Here is a 19,285-nt window from a genome sequence, read left to right on the forward strand (position 1 = left end):
ATAAAGACTATTCTTTAAAAAAAAATAAATTTGCTAAAATTAAGCTCCTGAAAGATGAACCTGTCTTTTTGAGAATGATGGGCACAGGGCTGTTCTTATTAATTTCACTGCAGACACATGGGTCTTACTTTTGAAGGTAAGGCCATTTACTCAATCTTACCCAGGCTTTTAGTGTATAATTCCTGATTTTCCTACAAGATTCCTCTAGTTCTGTGAGTGTTGTAGGAACACTGAGTAGGAAGAAGAAATAAAGTTAAAGAGGGGAAAAGAAACCCTGGTATGAGATAAAAGAAGTATGCAATCTTTCTCTAAATTCTCCTGTATGACGCATTTATCAGAAACTGCCTCTTAATAATGGTGGATGGGATATAGTTTTCCTGAATGACTGCAATGCTGCTTTTCATTTCTGAACAAGGTATTGAAGAAAAACGTTAAGTTTGTTTGACTTTGATTCAGATCCAAACCCATTTCTGTATTTCCCATTATCCTTCTTCAGATCATGGGCAGGCAGTTTGAGCCATTAGTAACAGCTAGTTTGCAGTGAATTATGAAAATGATTGTAAAATAAGGGAGACTCAGCAAGCTGAGTCAGAGTTACTTTTTAATATTTATTACTCTTCAATGCTGTATTATGGAAAATACGTAAATATTTAGAGAGAAATCTTTCTTTTTAACTAAATAAATGCATCAAAGCAACAGGGATTTGGGATCATCTCATTACAGGTATGAGCCAATACATCTGTGAATCAATAATTTATTGAGAAAGTGTTCCTCATGGAAACCTTTTTTGCTGTTGAATAGAGTAGTATTTTCTTTTCCTCTTCCTGCTAATTTTCAGTCTCACTTTACCTTGTAGAAATCTTTTAATTTCATTGTAATGAAATGTAAGAATTTACATAAGAATTAAGTGAATGTGTACAGAAAAAAATCTCTATGACAACCAAGGAATTTTAGGTAGATTAACATTTATTATATAGAAGCAAATATTTTTTAAAATTCTTAGCACATCCCATCCTGACATTGGAACAGATCTTGTATTTATGTAGGCCAGTGTCTTGCTTGAGACTATACATGATTTTACAGGATGCAGCCCACAGGCACGCTGTGGTATAAGAGTTCTGGAGAAAAGCTAGCTAGAGGCAGAGTGAAAATGACCCTAAAGAGAGTGATGGCTTTTTTTGATATTGCGATTTTATAAAGGATGATCTAAAAAGCAAATACAGATATGGCATGTAGGAACCAAAAAAAAACCAAAAAACAAAAAACAACAATATTGGGAACTTAAAAAGTAATTTAAAATTTTACCGTTTTGGGAGGCTAAATGTTGCAAATTTTAGAGTAACTGTTTAGATTTATTAGCATAAAACTAAGTGCACTTACCACTCTGAGGTAAGGGAAGCAAGAAACAGACTTTATGTGCTCAGATTTAAGGCAAGGCTGGAGGATGGATAGGGTGGCCTGTGTGGGAGGGAAGCAGAGAAGTAAAGCTAAGAATAGGAGAACTAGTCCATTTAGAGTGTAGGGGAGGAAACAGTAAGTTTGTTAAAGTGGGTAGGGTAAGATTTCAAATTCTCTTGATCACAAGGAATCATGAGAACAGCTTGTGTTTAAAATTGCAAGAATAGTCATTGCTCTGGATTCCCATACCCTAGAAAAACAAAAGAGAGATTTTGGTTTCAGGGTCAGGGAGAGAGGTGGTTAAGTTCCCATTTCTTCTGTCATGTGGTTCCTCTTCCATGTTGCTTTTTCCACCCACTAGCCAGGCACTCTCCATTAAAAGTTTGAGGAGCTGTTATAGCACAAGACTTGGAGTGGCTCTGCAGACTGTGCTGCCTGGGGAAGGACGTACAACCCCTCCTTAGTCTTAGCTGACAGGTCTCATTGCCAGGGCACCTGCCAGTGCTGACCAAGAATTGAAGATACTGGTAGTCTTGCATGAGGAGGTGTGTGCCATCAATGACTATTCCAGTCTGGCACTGGATTAGTCCTCTGCTTGTTTAAAGCAGGTTTCTGGGTGCTCTTGGTTGTTTTTTTTACCACTGCATGTGTGGAAGCACTGTTTCTCTTGCTGGATTTGCAAAGATCTGGCCCTTGGTTTTGTTAGTCATTGAAAAATCAAACATAACGCCTAGTCCTTCTGTGATGAAACACTTGTTAGTTTTTGTAGGAGGTTGATTGTTTCCACTTGTTGCCTAACATGCTTGTCATTACTCACCAGATACATGTATTCCACTCAACTGTAAAATTGTATATCAATATAATTTTAATACTGCTCTGAAAATTGATTCTAAAATGACTCATTGGGATTCCCTATCTCTTTCCTCATTGATTTTCAGATCAAATATGTTTAGTTTAGCAGGACTATGCTTGTCCTTTTTTTTTTTCCTACCACTAATAAAGTGTCTGCAGAGCAAGTGTGGCCAGAAAACTTGCAGTACTTGCAGGGAACAGAAATACTAGAAAGTCTGGCTGGAAGTTGGCAAGCCTTACTGCAAATTATGAAAAAACTTGAATTCATACATATGTTTGATGATGACGTGGAAGCTGCCAAATTTGAACTGCCTGCTATGTTTACCTTTTCCACAGGCTTGCTGGACAGTGTGACGCTGGGGGTGGTTTTGCTCAGTACTAAATTTGTTACTCCTCCTTCACCTGGTAGCACAAGTCTTTTCCACTTCTGAGCTTCAGCAGCAGCTGAGAGGGCATTATCATTGCTTTAGTGGGGTGGCCATGGGCTGTGAGTTGGGGCCGTGGTGGGGTGGGCTCTGCTGGGTGACTGGAGTCTGCAGGCAGGCTTGGGTGTGCATGGCACCATGGAGAGTGGGGCTGTTCCCAAGGGCCATCTCCATCTCCAGCAGTAGTGGGAAGGAGGAGTGAGGGACCTTTAGGAAACACTTCCCTGCTTCTTTTTATAGAAAGAGCTGGATTTGTCTTCAATATGTTCACATGTACAAGATTAAAACAGGTGATATTTTAGGAGACCTGCAGTTACTACCCATCAGTACATACTCTGTTAGATGTGGGTCTCACTGTCTACAAGTGTAAACAATGGAATCAGCATATTTCAAGAAATGTGTACACACAAGCATGAAAAGTGATTCTACAGAAATGTAATTAGAATATGAGTAATTTGTTTCATCAGCATGGCATTTTTTCTTGCTCTAGAATGTCATCTTCAATTTGAAGTGGTCTTGAATTTCCTGGTTGGTTGCAACAAAAAATTCAGTGCTTTTCCAAAGTGTTGGGTTTTTTGTTTATTTGGTTGGTTGGTTTATTTGGTTGGTTTTGTTTTGTTTTGTTTCCTTTGGCTTTAAGCATTTCTGTATCCCTTCTTCTTAATTCCCTGCTGTCTTCCACATAGTTTTCCTCTCCAGCACTCTTTTGGCCTACCTGGTTCTTTCATTTGCATATCAAAGAGAGTATTTAATTAGTTCCTTATCGTTGCTGTTACTGTCTTTCTGTCCTTTCTGCCAAGGTTTAGTCTTTCTTCATCCATGCTTTTCTTTAAGATCATTCTGTAAACTAGGTATAAATAATTGGGTTTGCTTTCATAATAATGAAGTAAGACATTTCTGTAGGTTTCCTTCCTGCTATGGAAGAAAGGGCAATGAGTCATTGTTAATCTGCAGGCTGAAATTGAAAAAGCCTTTTAAAGAAGCTTCATTGGTCTCAGGTATGAGAGTTGTTATAATAAAGCAAACTGGCACACCTACCATTTGTCTTATGTAAACTATCACAGGTAGGATGCGAAAAATAGATACACAGATGATCCCTCAGCATTATTACAGGACCAAAACTACAGGATAATTTTCTTTCAGTACTGTTCCTTACTACCTAACAGCTAGGTTTTAGTTTTAAAGCGGAGTGCCCTTAGAAATAGATTTTCATCTTCAGCAAGAAGAATGTCTATTTTCATTTACTGGTGTTACAGAAGATTGCTAATTACTAATTAAGAATTGGGTTTGTATTCTCAGTAACTCTGGATTCCAGACTTCTGAAAACCTAGGAAGTTAACTGCATGTGATATCAGCCCTAATTGGCTTGCCAGTGCATGTTATTCACATGTAGCATCAGCGGATAAGTCATGTGCATTGCACAGTAATTCTACAGTTGGCTTCTATTGCTTTCCTGAAACATGGGTCCATGCTTCATTACATTTATTTACTGCAAAGTGTAAATTCACAATGGCTTCATCTTCAGGGTCTCTTCTGTTATATATTTAATGTAAACAATGAGATCAGTATCCTATCCTTACCAACATATAGTTCTTTAACCTTAGAGTGGACTGGTCTTGTACCTTCTGTGGTAAGATGGCAGTCTTGAGCATCTCTTTGGTCTCTTTTGTTTCCAGCAGTCAGGTAATTGGTAATTTTCTTTCCTACATTGGTTGGCCATTGAGAGGAAGCTAGAACCTCTTACTTTCATTGATTTTGTTGAGTGGAAAAGAAGTTGGCTGCATTTAAGAGATGGGTTACCATATTGTAAAATTAGAAATTTGTTGGATAAAGGGAGAAATGTAAATTTGATTGTAACTGCATTGCCACATATTTCTCCAATCTTCAGTCACATATGTTGGAAAATTAGAGAATTTCAAATCCTGTTAAAACCTTAAAACCTTCTACCCTCAGGTATTTCTGAGGTCAGGTGCATAAGAGCATCCTGCAGCTCTTGGACTCGAGGCCTGGGCAGAGTGGCCTGTTCACAGGGGACGTATGCCTGAGTAATGGTGTAATTAAGCCCAGCACGCTCCTGGCAGCTCAGCCTACATGCAGAACTTCCCCAGCAGCAGCCCCGCAATGCCTGTTTTTGCTGCAGTGCACTGTGAAATATATTCCAAAATCTGTGGCAGTTTGAAAGCAGAGAGTTGAACTAGCACAGTACTTTTTGGTTTTACTACCTTGTGACCAGATTTGATATTTTTTTATGATCTCCTGTGTCATACTAAATGTTGTAGGCTTAACAGAATGATTATGTCAATGTCTTTAATACCTGGAATCCTGTAAAACAAGGACAGTGTTTTAACATGCCTCCTGTGCCATGATCAGAGGAGCAAGTTAGCACTCAAAATACCAGCAGGGAAGGGGGAAAGTGGAATGTGGGCAAGATCTACATTCTCAGAAATGCTTATGGATGCTATAGATAAGAACCTGCTGGCTGACACTAATTGCTTTATTTGAATTAAAAAGGAGGAGCAAGCCAAACCAGTATATTTGGGGGAACAAAGGCTCAAGCAAGAGGGTCACTAGGCTTAGGTCTCAGTGTGTGATCTACCAGAGGAGGATGATTTAGCTTGAAATAGCTGAGGAGGAATCTTAGTTTCAGGCATAATGTAGTGTTTTATTGTGCAATTTGTGATTTTTGGTAATCTCTTTCCTAAACTTGAGGTTAAATGCCTAACATAATTTCTCATTGAGTAAACTTTTATTGGTTTTACCCTTGTGCTGGTAAGTTCAAGTAAAGCTTTCCCTGGTGGTTTAAACAGATGACCAATGCAGGGGAAGGGCTGGAGGTACTAAAATGCAAGAGAGGTAAAGCACTGTATATGTGATGGTAGCTGAAGGGCTGCCAGAAAAAAATGTTCTAGAAATAAGGCAAAATAATTATGCAGCCAAGAAATCATGGTGAAATAGAAGAACTCCTGCTTGAGAGTGGTTGCTTGCTGCTACTGATGCCACATGAACAGACTTAGTTATCTGTGAGCACCATTATTGTTAAGGTAAAGTAATTGCAGCTTGTTAGAAATATCCCTGTATAGGCTATTTTCCACAGTGCCACACTTGATATATCTGTTTCTGGTGGATTATTATCTTCGCATTGTTTTTTATTGCACTTAACCTTTTAATGAGTATGTAGTAGTGCTTTTCACATGTACATTAGTCAACACATTTTCTGTCAGCTTTTGTAAAGCTGTAAGGAGTTGCATTGAGGATAACTCAATGTGAGTCTGTTGTTTCAGAGAAGAGAAGTGATAAAAAGATACTGCAGAACAGGGAAAGTGGGGAGAAAAGAGTGCATTCTTCTTGCCACAGGAAGAGTCTGTTTCTGAACTCTTAGGCAGAGGGTCTTTCCAGCAACATTTGGCTTCAGATGTTACAGGCTTCTTGCTCTCCTGCTTCATGGGGATTTTAGGACATTGTTTTGTAAAACTGGCTTTTGTGCTTGCAGGAGATCATTTTATAAAACATCTCATAGGTACCACGGATTCTGTTCCTAGACAACATCTGTCTCTGTTTTCTTGGACTTTGAAAAATGAATGTGGTAAAAAAACCAAAACTTCAGGTCAAAGATCTGATGTTTAAGGTAACTCTCTGAAGGAGAATTATTGTAGTTCAGAATTTTTGTGTGTAGTTAAATACATTAGTAGAGAGAACCTGTTGGGTATCTTAAATGGAGCATGTACATGTTAATGATAGATCCTTCTTTTATTAACTTCTTATATGTCATTGTGCAAATCTATATTTTTCAATGACTCTGTTTAACTGAACTGTGCATTTATATAATGTTTCATTCTGTAATAGCAATTATTGGAGAACGTGAGATGCAAATCCTGCATTATAGTAACAAAGCTGGGCTTTGGTAGACCACCCCAGAAATCCGTATTCACCTTTGTTGCCCTTTCTATGCAGCATAGCATACAACATGTTGAAATACACTACTTCAGAACATTATCTTAACACAGAAAATTATTTTCTTTCTTAATGTTTTCATATCATGGTACAGTTTCAGGGAGATAACGTTATCAAAGAATAAAGTTGAGATTTTGGTTATTTTTACAAGACTGAATTGATGTAAAAGCAAAGGTAGAAATAACACCAGTTTTGCAGGACCTTCAGAAGTCATAAATACTACTGAATTCAACATAAGCTCACATGGTCAGCACATTTACAAAATAAACCTATTACTTATTCCCTATACAAAATAAACATATACTGGCTATTTATGTTATGAAGAAAAAAAAAAGTAGTTTTAGTTTTAATAAAACTGTGTTTCTTTGACTACAGAGACTCCATTTTTGTACCGATAGGGGAAAAAAAAGGTCAGTTGTTCAGTCCATTGTACTTGAGGGATAAGTTGAATCTAGTCAATTTTTACATCAATGTTTTCCCTTGAAAAAATCAGATCTGTATGTGCATAGCACAGTGCTTTTGTTTAATAAGTAACTAAATAAATAAGAAGGAAAGGAAGTTTAAGTTAAATATAAAAGTGCAAAAACAGTTCCTAAGGGATACCTAGTTTTATCTGACAGTAATTCAAATTCCCTGAATTTAAAAAAATTACAAAACCTTTCAATTGAATGTGCATACATTATGAATTTCTTATCTAGTGGATATTTTATCTGCAGCTTTTCATTTAACTGAGAATCAAAAGTAACCTAAATTGCAAAAGCATTTCTTCCTGTTCTTTAGGGGACACTCCAGAGTCCTGATCATATTTAAATTTGATTGTTTTCTAGCTCATTTTTTAAAAGAAGCTTTTGCCTGCACGGATTATTTACCTTAATGCATAATCCTGAACACAATTTCTTTTGTTGCTTTTTCTGTAGGATTGTGGAAAAGGGTTACTACAGTGAACGAGATGCTGCTGATGCTGTTAAACAAATCCTGGAGGCAGTTGCTGTGAGTATTATCTAGCATTATATGCTCAACACCTAATCTTTCACCTGTAGTGGCTCAGTAAATACTTGCATGTGAAAGAAGCAGAATTTGATGGATACAGTCCACACAATTTCTCTCCTATAATTTTGAATTTTTTTTTTAAGGCAGTGACACTTTGAAGGGAAGAAGTTACTTTGCATGGCAGGCAGCCATACATTTAATGCTCTAAGTCATCTGTTAGAGTGGGGAGTGCATGTCCAGTCTCAGAAACTTGTAGAGTTCAGCACTGATCATTTTAGCCCCAAAAGCAATTTGAAATCACTGGAACTTACATAATCTCTCATTCATTTTTTGTAGAGTACATCCTGGTAATTTATTTGGAACATTAAACAAAAGAGAATGCATTACTTTCCCTCTCAACTTAAAAGGATAATAGATTGGCTGAACTTTAGCTAGTGTAAAAAGTAAGAAGAATTTGAGGCAGAGACTCTTCAGAATATTGCCACGAAAACAGTTAAGCTTTATTTGCAGTTGTTGCCTGAAAGTGACCCATCACAGTTTTTGCCACTATGCAGGAGCATTTATATAAACAAGACTGATTGCAAGGAAGTGTGGACTACTGAGAAAGTGGGTAGTGTAGGTTACAACATATCTAACCAAAAATCGATTCTCATTGCCCTTCAAATTGCACATACATACACAGAATTACAGTAATATTGAGAGACATCAGAAGTTTGGTGCCAGTAGTTTGAGCAGTTCCTAATGTACCTTCTTCCTCTATATTTTGTGAGGTTTTCAAACATTTGAATTTTTGTACAACTGTTTCACATTCTGTAACTTAGAGAAAAGTATAAAGATTTTTGAGAAAAGAAGTTGAAAAGCTTCTAATGGCTACACACACTATTTCTGTGCATTATCTATCCTCAGTCACTTGTAGCTTTTCCATCTGATTTCACACCAGATCTTCACCAACCAGCAATCAAATACTGGGAAAGTACGTAAGAAATTAATTTGTCAGATATCCAGTCTATATGCTAGCACTGATCACCTTCAGAACAGAAGAGAGGGGACATGTTGGACAAGAAAAAAAAACAGTTCAGTTGGGACACTCAGGACGTCTCAGAGCAATAGTAATATAGAGGCAATTTTACCTTGTGAAACTAAGATGTTAGCAAGGTCTAAGGAGGGATAGATGCTAAACATTTTGCCTTCTGCTCTGCCTGTCAGTCTGACCTCAGAGTCAGCAGGACATACTCTGGATTTTATCCAGTGGCACTGTGTGGTTGTCTGCAGCAGATGTTTGGGGTGAAGCAGCCACATAGCAGAAAGACTGCAAAGATCTTGGAGCAGACGCAAGTGCTCAGAGGTGTGCAAACAGTGCAGATGAGACATGACTGACTTTGGGTGTATTTCCAGATTGTCAGACTTTTCAAACAAAAATCAGCTTTTGATCACATTGAAAAAAGAGAAGTCAGCCTGAAGGGCTCTTTCGCAGGATGGTAGTCATCGGGCAGGATCTGTACAGATCATCCACAGAGATGCAGTCTTGAAAGAGCTGTCCTTGGGAAAGGACTGGTGGTGGTGGTTGTTCCCTGTGGAAGGTACCTAGAGGTGAGGAAAAGTTAAAGTGGTTACAGCAATAATGCGATTATTCAGAAGGAACAAACCAGCTTGGGCATATTTATCTGAGATGGTAACGAAATACTCATGGTTTGGTATTATTTGCAAGCATGTTCACACTAAGATGTAAAACTGGTGTGTGCTGCAGTAACCAAGCATATTGCAAGACTGTCGTGTTCACTTCGTGCTACTTTCTGAACAATCTGATGCTTACTGAGTCACTCTCCGCCAAAGCAATCTGAATTATGTATTTAAGTTTAGTGCACAGCATAATGCATTTGTATAAACTTCTTAAAATTGAGTCATATTATTATTTTATGACCAATTTTTTTTCTTCCAGTCAAAGTGCCCCAGTTAAGATGGTTCTACATTATTTATCATTCTTTTGCAAAAATGATGAGTAAGTTTTGCTGAAAGATGGTTCAGAAGGTGTTTCAGCTCTTTATTTTAAAAGCTAGGAACCAGATGGAGATCTTCTGCTTCTATGAGTTGTAATAGCTTTGTTGAAATCAATGGAACAGTGATATATGAAAGCTAAACCACTGACCTCTATATGACTATGCAATAATTGGGAGTTCTTCACATCCTTGTGCTAGATCACTAGCTAGGATTGACTGTATTGACCTTTGCTCTTACAACTGGTACTCAATATTGAAGTCCCAGCTGGGAAAGCTGTGGAAGAGGCAGTTCCCAACTTGGGATCCTTGCAGCCCAACGGAAAAACTGTGGTAGATAAGGGCTGAAAACTTGACAGAATGGTGTTTGTGAGAAGAACAGGAGTTATTGTTAGAAACTGTAAAATACTGCTGCAGCAGAGTAATCTTTCCAGAATAAAAGGAAATATATCCATAGATCATTCTTAAAACCAAATAATTGTACAATCCCCTCAATAGACCATGCCAATGAATATACTTCTGGCACCAGGTAGGCATTTTGACCTTTGCAATTTTCAGAAATTGCTCTTAGCAAGAGAAGCATTCATCCTTGCTTTCCTGAACTGTCTTGAACTGGGCTATCTGCTTGACATATAAATCCCTTGTTAAGGGCTGTTTCTGTAGCAATGAATCTGTCCTTACAATGGATCTTTGACATGAGAGGCAATTATGTCTTCATTTAGAAAAGGGTTTTTTTTGAAACCCATCCAAAAGATTTAATCAAAAGTATAAAGAGGGATTGGAAAAGTACCAGAGCATTTTTGTTCAATTCCTTTTGAAATTATTAAACCAAATGGACTAATACTCTTAAAGAAATCCCATAAAGCTTCTAGGTATATGTGTTTATTGTAATATCTGAGTAACTGTAAGTGTAGCTCTAACTAGCGTACCAAGAATTATGCAGGCAGAAAATGAATCTTAATCTTCCATGTCACAAACCAACATAAATGTATCAGACATCTGTCCTCCTGACAATAGAGAAAATAAAAAACCAGTATTGTTCTGAAAACCACTGCATCAATTTTCCCCTTTTCCATGTTTTCTCCTTCTGCTGGTTGCATCAAATCCAGTGTTCCCAGTCTATAACGGTATTTGCCCGTAGTGGGAACAGATTACCTTTTTTTCTCTCTTCTGCACCTTCCCCTTTTCCATCATTCGTCCATTGTTCTTCATGCCTGGAGATAGCTTCATTCATAATATAAAAAGCGAGCATAAAACTAGGGCAAAACAGTGTTCATCTTTTTAGCTCTTTTGCTGCACTATTCAGAGCAGGTAGGGAGGTTTTGTTGCATCTCAGAACAGAGCGAATTTCATTCCTGAGAGAGGATGCATCTGAGGGCAGCCTCTCTTGGCACATCATTGTCCTTTCTCTCCTTCCCAGAGTATCAGATTTATACAGTGTGGTTTTCTTGCATGCTTATTCTGTTAGCAGTTTTTCTATTTTATAAAATCAACTAACCTCCGTGCACAGATGTCCTGAGGCCAGATCTTCACTGCCTGACTTGCAGAATGAGTTATTGATGTTATAGGATTCAAATAACCCTTGAAATATTGGTAAAAAAAAATATTTGCACACTTTTTCACTTAAGATACGCCTACTTTATAGCCGGTCAGACTTACGAAAACGACAGTGATTTTTTTAATTGTGTACTTTCAAATCTTAAGTCACTAAAAAGAAACTCTGTTCTTTCTTGCTTACTCGGTATTAGTGTCAAAGTGATAGGTTTCTGCTTGAGGGTTAAATTACTGTTTTCATTATATTTAAATTTGAAATGAGTTTTAACAGTTTACTGTTTGTTATTAGGGTAGTTACTAGCATGCCTTCTATATGTAGTTTTGAACTCAGCCAGAAGATTCTAAGTTACTTTCACATTTTATAATAGGTTGTTTTCTTATGACTCGTCATTATCTTGTCCAGATAGGACCATTTTTCTGAAGCTATATGTAGGACCCCCTCCGTTTTCATTTCTGTTTTTTATTTCAATTTTCTGCCACTTCAAGCTTCATTGTATGACTGCACTTCTACTGTTTTTTATTTCAATTTTCTGCCACTTCAAGCTTCATTGTATGACTGCACTTCTATTCAGTTCCTTATCAGCTTAAATTCACAGGCAGCACACTGAATTCTCAGCTGTGATTGCAAAGGTAGGGCACTTAGACACTTGCAGTTTTGAGAGGGAGAATCTAGATTAAAGGTTTCTATTCATTTCTGTGAACTTTGATCTGTCCAATAATGAGCTATATGATAGTAAGTAAGAAACTACTGTGAATGTGCAGTTTGCAAGTATATTTAACAGACCACGAGGCACTGGTGTGTTTAACAATTAGACCTTAGACCAAATGAGGTAATCAGACTTTTAAAGATCAGCTGAGAACCAAGAGAATTTATTACAATATTTGGGCTTTTGACATTCAAAGAAAAGTGGATATTAGATTTTTTTTTTTGTTTTAAGTTTCCTTTTTTTCTATACAATCATTGAGACAGTGCTTGCTGGGGATAGAGACAACCAATAGTTTTTAGTTTTAGCCACCAGCTACAAGGTGAACTTAATCAGGGTGTAAACATCACAGAATTCTGCAATTTTGAACAAGGCAACTGTGTTACATTATCAATATATACTTAGCCCAGCCTAAAAAAGGCACACTATTAGGATCAATAAATGTATTGAGACAAATAGGGAAGACACCTGGGACTCAGTTCTGTAGAAAATGAGGTTAAATTCCACAAAAGAGAACGGCAGGGCTGCCTAGGTATTATAATACAGGATAAAGACCTGTGTAAAGTAGTAACAAAATATGGGAATACTGCATGTAAGAGGAGGAATCTTATGCATGATTATAGATATTGAAGAACATTGACTTCCCCTCCTTAGAATATTTTGCAAAAGATTATCTTTTTAATAGAGGAGGTATTTGCACTTTCAGACCTCTCCCCATTCCCTGGTGAATCCTGAGTGTTTTCCATTCTCCCTCTGGCAGCGGGGAGTGGTTTTCTGAGGCTGTTCTGGGCATAAGTATTGTCCAGGGTACAGTTAGGAAACAACAGTTGTTCTGATCTCAAGCTACCAAAATGCAGCAATCTCTGTTTTTCCAGTGATGGAGGAAGGGGAAATGTAAAATTTTGTCAAATTTTCAGAATGTTTGCTCCAAGTGGTGTTCCAGTAACTTGCAGGTTTAAGCCAGATTTAGCGTGTTCATTGAGTATGCAGTCGTTAGTAAAAGGACCAATGCTTGATCCTGTAAGATAAGAAGGAATTTGCTGTTCTGGCTGCAATTCTGTGCAAAGGATTATGATATCATATCGTGTTCCCTGACAGCATGATCTGCTTTTTTCCATTCTCCTTCTAACCCACCAACAAGAATAGGAAAAAAAGCACAGAGATTGTTGGTTTTCAGGTTTTACACTTGAACTCTGGCATGCTCTTCATTTTGGGAAATTTGCATGGCAACGTTTTGGAAGAAGAGGCAGATAAACACTGAGTTCAAAAGAGGCACAGCAGCTACCTCCAGTTAAAACCACGGTTTCCAATGTAGTTGTGGAAATGTATAATGAAGAGGCTTGTATTTGTTCTCTTTTTCAGGAAAAAACAAAAATGTTGTCAGTATGCAGGAGAAATTCTGCATTACTTTTGTGATAATTCACACAGGGAAAAATACAACACAGAAAACCTAGACACTGAATCATTGTGCTAATTCTTCAGCTCTATCCTGTCACTGAGGTGGTGTGGAGCACTGTTAGCTTTAAGCTTGCCTGGGAGGTAAGGATTGCTCACAGAAGCTGAACTTGAAGCATCAGGGAGATGTGATGTCGACACCCATGTCCCTGAGCTCGGGAGTAGTTCAGAGCAGTTAGTGCCGGTGGCCCAATGTGTTCAAGAGCTGTCCTGTTCATTCTGATTTTTGTAGTGAAGCAGATCTTGGGGTGTTTAATGCCCCTTTTTAATGGATGAAACACAAACACGAACTTCTTAGTATACATTTTCCTTATAAGATTATAATTCATAATATCCTGGAAAACTGACTGTGTGGATATATTATTTTGCCTAACAGATTTCTCCCTACATATTTGTTGGGTTTGTTTGTTTTACACTTTGTCTTATAATGTGTTGGGTGGTTCTGCACTTCAGTCATGTTAAATGGGGTGCAAGTGGAAGACATGCAAGATGTGATTATGGAGTGACTTATTGTCACAAAAAATTATTACTAGGTCTGTACTGGACACCCTGTCTCCTGACCAGTTTTTTGTAATGTGATCTTCATCTTTGCCAGCTAGTTTGCTCTCAGTTCAGCAACCATGACTGGAAAACTCCTACCAACATAACTTTACCCAGCAGCAGTCTTTCCTCTCTGATGTCCCTCTGTCACCAAACCTTTTTCAGTGCGCTCCATAGCTGTCCATCTAATCTCCTAAAACTGTGGTCCATGAAGAAAGACCAGAACAATAGGTACACAACTGTACATGTTTCTGGGCTTCTTCACAACAGCTTTTAGTGTTAGCTGCTGATATTTCAGATAATCCTTCTGTTCTCAGGAAGAGGACTGGTAGACAAAAGTCTTTGAATTTCCCTGGATGACACAAAAAGGAGAAGAACCTATTCTGAGTGGAGCTGTCCTCCTTTGGTATCCTGTCACCTTGAAGAGTAAGGCAAAACGAAACCAAACCAAAAGACCCTTTCTATCCTTTGTGACTGGGCAATATTTTCTCTTGGCTTGTTAAGAAGGATAAAGAGGACCAGCCATGTACTCAGCCTGGCTTGCGGGGATGGCTTATGGTAGCCGTTGTGTTGACACTGCTGAGTGCTCTTCATCCAAGAAGAAACAGTAATTTCATTATACTGTTGACTCTTGTCCTGTCCTGTTCAACATAAACACTAAGGTAAAGGCTTTTTGAAGAAGCATTGAAAAGTTAGGACTTATACTTGCTTTACAATCTACAGTAGTGATGTGGTGAAGAACATGGTAGCTTTTGATCTTGGGAGTTCACAGGTGCTATGTAAACACCTATGTGCATTTGGACATGAGTTGTTTTCCATTTTGTGGTAGGGTAGTAGCTTGTGAAGAAAAAGAAGCAGATGGGTCCAGCAATCCATGATAGGTCTTCTCATGTTTTTTCAGAAACGTCTTCTGAAAGGTAATCCTTTGGCCTTCTACAGTCTTGTTTCTGAAATCTACATGGGGACATGTGATGAGGTTTCTGTGTAATTTTATTTTTATTAGTGTTTGTTCCTTCTTGTGAGCTTGTCATAAGGCTAATGCAACTACATAGAACTCAGTGGGTCAGTGGATTTAATTGATCCTTATATTTAAAAGTTCCCATACATATAGGGAGTCTTCTGGCATTTGTTCTATTTCAGGGGTTTTAGGGGCAAATGAATTTATATTAAATATAGCTGTAGGAAACTAACATAAAATTAAAATCACTGTGTGATCAAATTCTGCTGTGTTTCTGAAAAACTTTTCTTAAAAAGATAACTTTTAATTAATGTTAAGACAGCTCAATTTTTAGAAAACATTAAGGAATAATAAGACATGGACACTACTGGACATATGCAGAGTTTGTTGCTATTAGCTAGATGCAGATCATTTTACTTAAAGGTGAAGGCGATATTGACTGGGGAATTACAAAAACAAATTTTGGAAAATTTCTACAGTACTGAACTGGGCAGTAGAAAATGAAGATAGTAGATCCAGCCCTATAAAGAAATTTAAGAAGATCTCTAGTACCAGTTAAAAATTCTGGTTATTTCAGAAATGTGGCCTGAAGTAGTAAGGCATCCAGCATTTTACAAGTCTCCTCCTTTTATTGATATATTTTACTGGTACTTTGCACCTTTTTTTACAGTGCAAGAGTCACCTTCATAATATTCAGCCATTGACATGGAAATACAGGAGAGTACTGAATTTCAATTGTAAGATTTATGTTAGGTGCCAAATATTTTGAAGGTGTTTAGATCAAGAGTTGAAGATGTACCACATGAACATTAACTGCAGCAATGTTTGTACACTCATTCATAACATTTCATTATTTCTTGTAGCTGGTATCATCAACTATGATCACTTCTAGCAGCGTACTTAGAGAAATTAGTTCTTGTAAAATATTGTCTTTGCTTACAAATTGCTAATGTCAAAAATTTCATGTCAAGGACATCTGCATGGCTTGTGTCAGCAGGGCTTGCACAAGTGGTGCATATGAAGCTCTGCAGAGTTGTGCAGAAATCATATCTATGCTTTGATCCATTTACAGTTAAATGCCTAGCTGGAATTACATTTAAGTGGATAAGAGATTTACGTATGCACATGATACATAAGCATGTCATACATAAATCTGAGAGTAATTTGAAAATTATACTGAGAACACCTACTTTTTATTCAAAAATTTACTAAAATAGTTGTGAAGCTTGTAAAGTAGCTACAAATTGGCCTCTGTCATCTATTAAAGTGTTTAAATTACTACTATGCTTTGGTATTTCCTTTTGCTTAATTGAAAGATACTTTGTTTTCTGAAAATAAAAATGAATACATAGCTTAAAACTTTCTTCATCTCTTGACAAGATTATATATATTCATTATATTCTACTCAATGTGACAGTAGTCGTAATGATTACTAACTATGCATATGACAGTTGTATTTCATGAGTTATAAAGAAATGCCTGGCCTGAAGATGGATATGTAGGTGAAGCAACTTTGGAAAACTCTCAAAGCAACATTTCTTTGTTACACAAATTAATACAAGAAATGTCACAACAGATACACTGGTTGTGCTAACTGATTTAACGAATTTGGGATAATTGACAGGTATTCTGAATTGCCTGTGAAGTCTTGTCCTGAAGGAAGATACAAGACAGTGACTAAACTGTATCCTGTTATAGGGATAGCTTGCTGCAAAGGGTTTTATAGTGCACTTGAAGTCACAGTAAGGGAAGAAAACACAAATAATTCTAATTTTATGATTTATAACCATTTATACTTATAAAATTATCATTCTATATGTGTAGGCAAATCACAGCATGAAAAAAATATGGATGTTATTCTTCACAATGAGAAGTGTATACTGTCTGATGCGATTCTGTTTGTAGCCTCTTGAAATAGCATGAATGTCCACTTTAATAGTGATTGTAGTAGAGGGTAGAATAAAGAGTTTCTAACAATATTTCTAAAAAGGACTTCCATTTAAAAATATGCCTCATACGCATAATAAAACCTTTATATCAAACGAGGATGTCAGACAAAGAACAGTGAAATCTGCAAGACCTACAGCCTATCCAGTGATACCTTGAAATATTGGAATGCTGGGCAGAGAATCAGAGAATCCTAGAATTATTTTGACTGGAAGAGACCCTCAGGATCATTGAGTCCAGCTGTAACCTAACTCTAGCACTAAACCATGTCCCTAAAAACCTCGCCTATACACCTTTTAAACACCTCCAGGGATGGTGATTCCACCTCTTCCCTGGGTAGCCTGTTCCAATGCTCGACAACCCTTTATGTGAAGCATTTTTTCCTAGTATCCAATCTGAACCTCCTGTGGTGCAACTTGAGGCCATTTCTGCTTGTCCTATCACTTACTCCTTGGGAGAAGGGACCAACACCCTCCATGCTACAATCTCCTTTCAGGTAGTTGTAGACAGTGATAAGGTCTCCCCTTAGCCTCCTTTTCTCCAGGCCAAACAGCCCCAGTTCCCTCAGCCGCTCCTCATCAGACTTGTGCTCCAGATCATCCACTAGCTTCATTCCCCTCCTCTGCACTCTCTCTAGCACCTCAGTGTCCTTCTTATGTTGAGGAGCCCAAAACTGAACACATTATTCAAGGTGGGTCCCCACTAGTGCCAAGTACACTGGCACAATCACTTCTCTAGTCCTGCTGGCCACACTATTCCTGATACAAGCCCGGATACTGTTGGCCTTTTTGGCCACCTGGGCACACTGCTGGCTCATGTTCAGCTGGCTGTTAATCAGCATCCCCAGATCCTTTTCTACCAGACAGCTTTCCAGACACTCTTCCCCGAGCCTGTAGCACTGCATGGAGTTGTTGTGACCCAGGTGCAGGACCTGGCACTTGGCCTTGTTAAACCTCATACAGCTGGCCTCAGCCCAACAACCCAGCCAGTCCAGATCCCTCTGTATGACCTTCCTACCCTGTAGCAGATCAACACTCCCACCCAGTTTGTTGTCATCTGCAAACTTACTGAGAGAGAGCACTCAATCCCCTCATCCAGATAACTGATAAAGAGATTAAACAGAACTGGCCCCAATACTGAGACCTGAGGAACACCACTCATGACCGGCCACCAACTGGATTTGGCTCTGTTCACCACAACTCTTTGGGCCCAGCCATCCAGGCAGTTTTTTATCCATCAGAGTACACCCATCCAGGCCATGAGCTGCCAGCTTCTCCAGGAGAATGCTGTGGGATGCGGTGTCAAAGGCCTTACTGAATTCTGAGTACACAACATCCGCAGCCTTTCCCTCATCTACTAGTTGGGTCACCTTGTTGTAGAAGGAGATGAGTTTCGTCAAACAGGACCTACCTTTCATAAAACCATGTTGACTGAGCCTGATTGCTTGACTGTCTTGTATGTGCCATGTGATGTCACTCAGCATGATCTGCTCCATGACCTTCCCCAGAACTGAGATAAGACTGGCAGGTCTGTTGTTCCCTGTTGTTCCTTCTTCTGGCCCTTCTTGTAGATGGCCATCATGTTAGCCAACTTCCAGTCAACTAGGACCTCCCCAGAACCTGATGAAGTTCAACAAGGGCAAGTGTAGGGTCCTGTACTGGGGAAGAATAACCGCAAGTGCCAGTACAGGTTAGGGGAGGACTTGCTGGAAAGCAGCATTGTGGAGAAGGATGTAGGAGTCCTGGTGGACCATGAGTCAACAATGTGCCCTTGTGGCCAAGAAGACCAATGGATCCTGGGTACACTAGGAAAAATGTGCCCAGCAGGTTGAGGGAGGTTCTCCTCCCCCTCTACTCTGCCCTGGTGAGGTCGCATCTGGAGAACTGCATCCAGTTCTGGGCTCCTCAGTTTAAGAAGGACAAGGAATTACTGGAGGGAGTCCAGTGGCGGGCCGCAAAGATGATGAGGGATCTGAAGTGTCTTACAAGAGAGCTGGGTCTGTTAAGCCTGGAGAAAAGAAGGCTGAAAGGGGATCTCATCAATGTTTATAAATATCTCAAGGGTGGGTGTCGAGACAATGGGACCAGACCCCTTTCAGTGGTGCCCAATGGGCAACGGGCACAGACTGAAGCATAGTAAGTTCCATCTGAACATGAGGAGAAACGTCTTTACTTTGAGGGTGCCAGAGCACTGGAACAGGCTGCCCAGAGAGGTTGTGGAGTCTCCTTCTCTGGAGACATTCAAAACCTGCCTGGACACGTTCATGTGTGATCTGCTCTGGGTGAACCTACTTTAGCAGGTGGGTTGGACTAGATGATCTCTAGAGGGAGAAATAAGGGAACAGTCTTTTTTTTTTGCTTGCATATACCTTGTTATAATCACAGTCAGTGAAGGCAGACAGGGCCAATGGTTGGAATGGTATCAAGGTTTGTTTTGCAGGCTAGTTATATACATTATTCCCTTGAAACTGAACTGTGGGTATTGCCATGGACATGGCATACATCTTAATGACTTGTG

The 19,285-nt window shown here is 38.7% G+C and overlaps 1 protein-coding gene across 1 annotated transcript in view; it reads left to right on the plus strand.

The window, feature by feature from the left end:
- Positions 1-19,285, plus strand: part of CAMK4 (calcium/calmodulin dependent protein kinase IV) — a gene marked incomplete at both ends in the record, with an annotated part of 165,845 nt that overhangs the window by 99,040 nt on the left and 47,520 nt on the right. The window contains one exon of the mRNA XM_080362423.1: positions 7,544-7,616. Within this exon, the coding sequence (XP_080218549.1) occupies positions 7,544-7,616 (73 nt within the window). The remainder of the gene's footprint in view (positions 1-7,543; positions 7,617-19,285) is intronic.

Source organism: Nesoenas mayeri, assembly GCF_963082525.1.
Source record: "Nesoenas mayeri genome assembly, chromosome: Z".
Lineage (NCBI taxonomy): Eukaryota > Metazoa > Chordata > Aves > Columbiformes > Columbidae > Nesoenas > Nesoenas mayeri.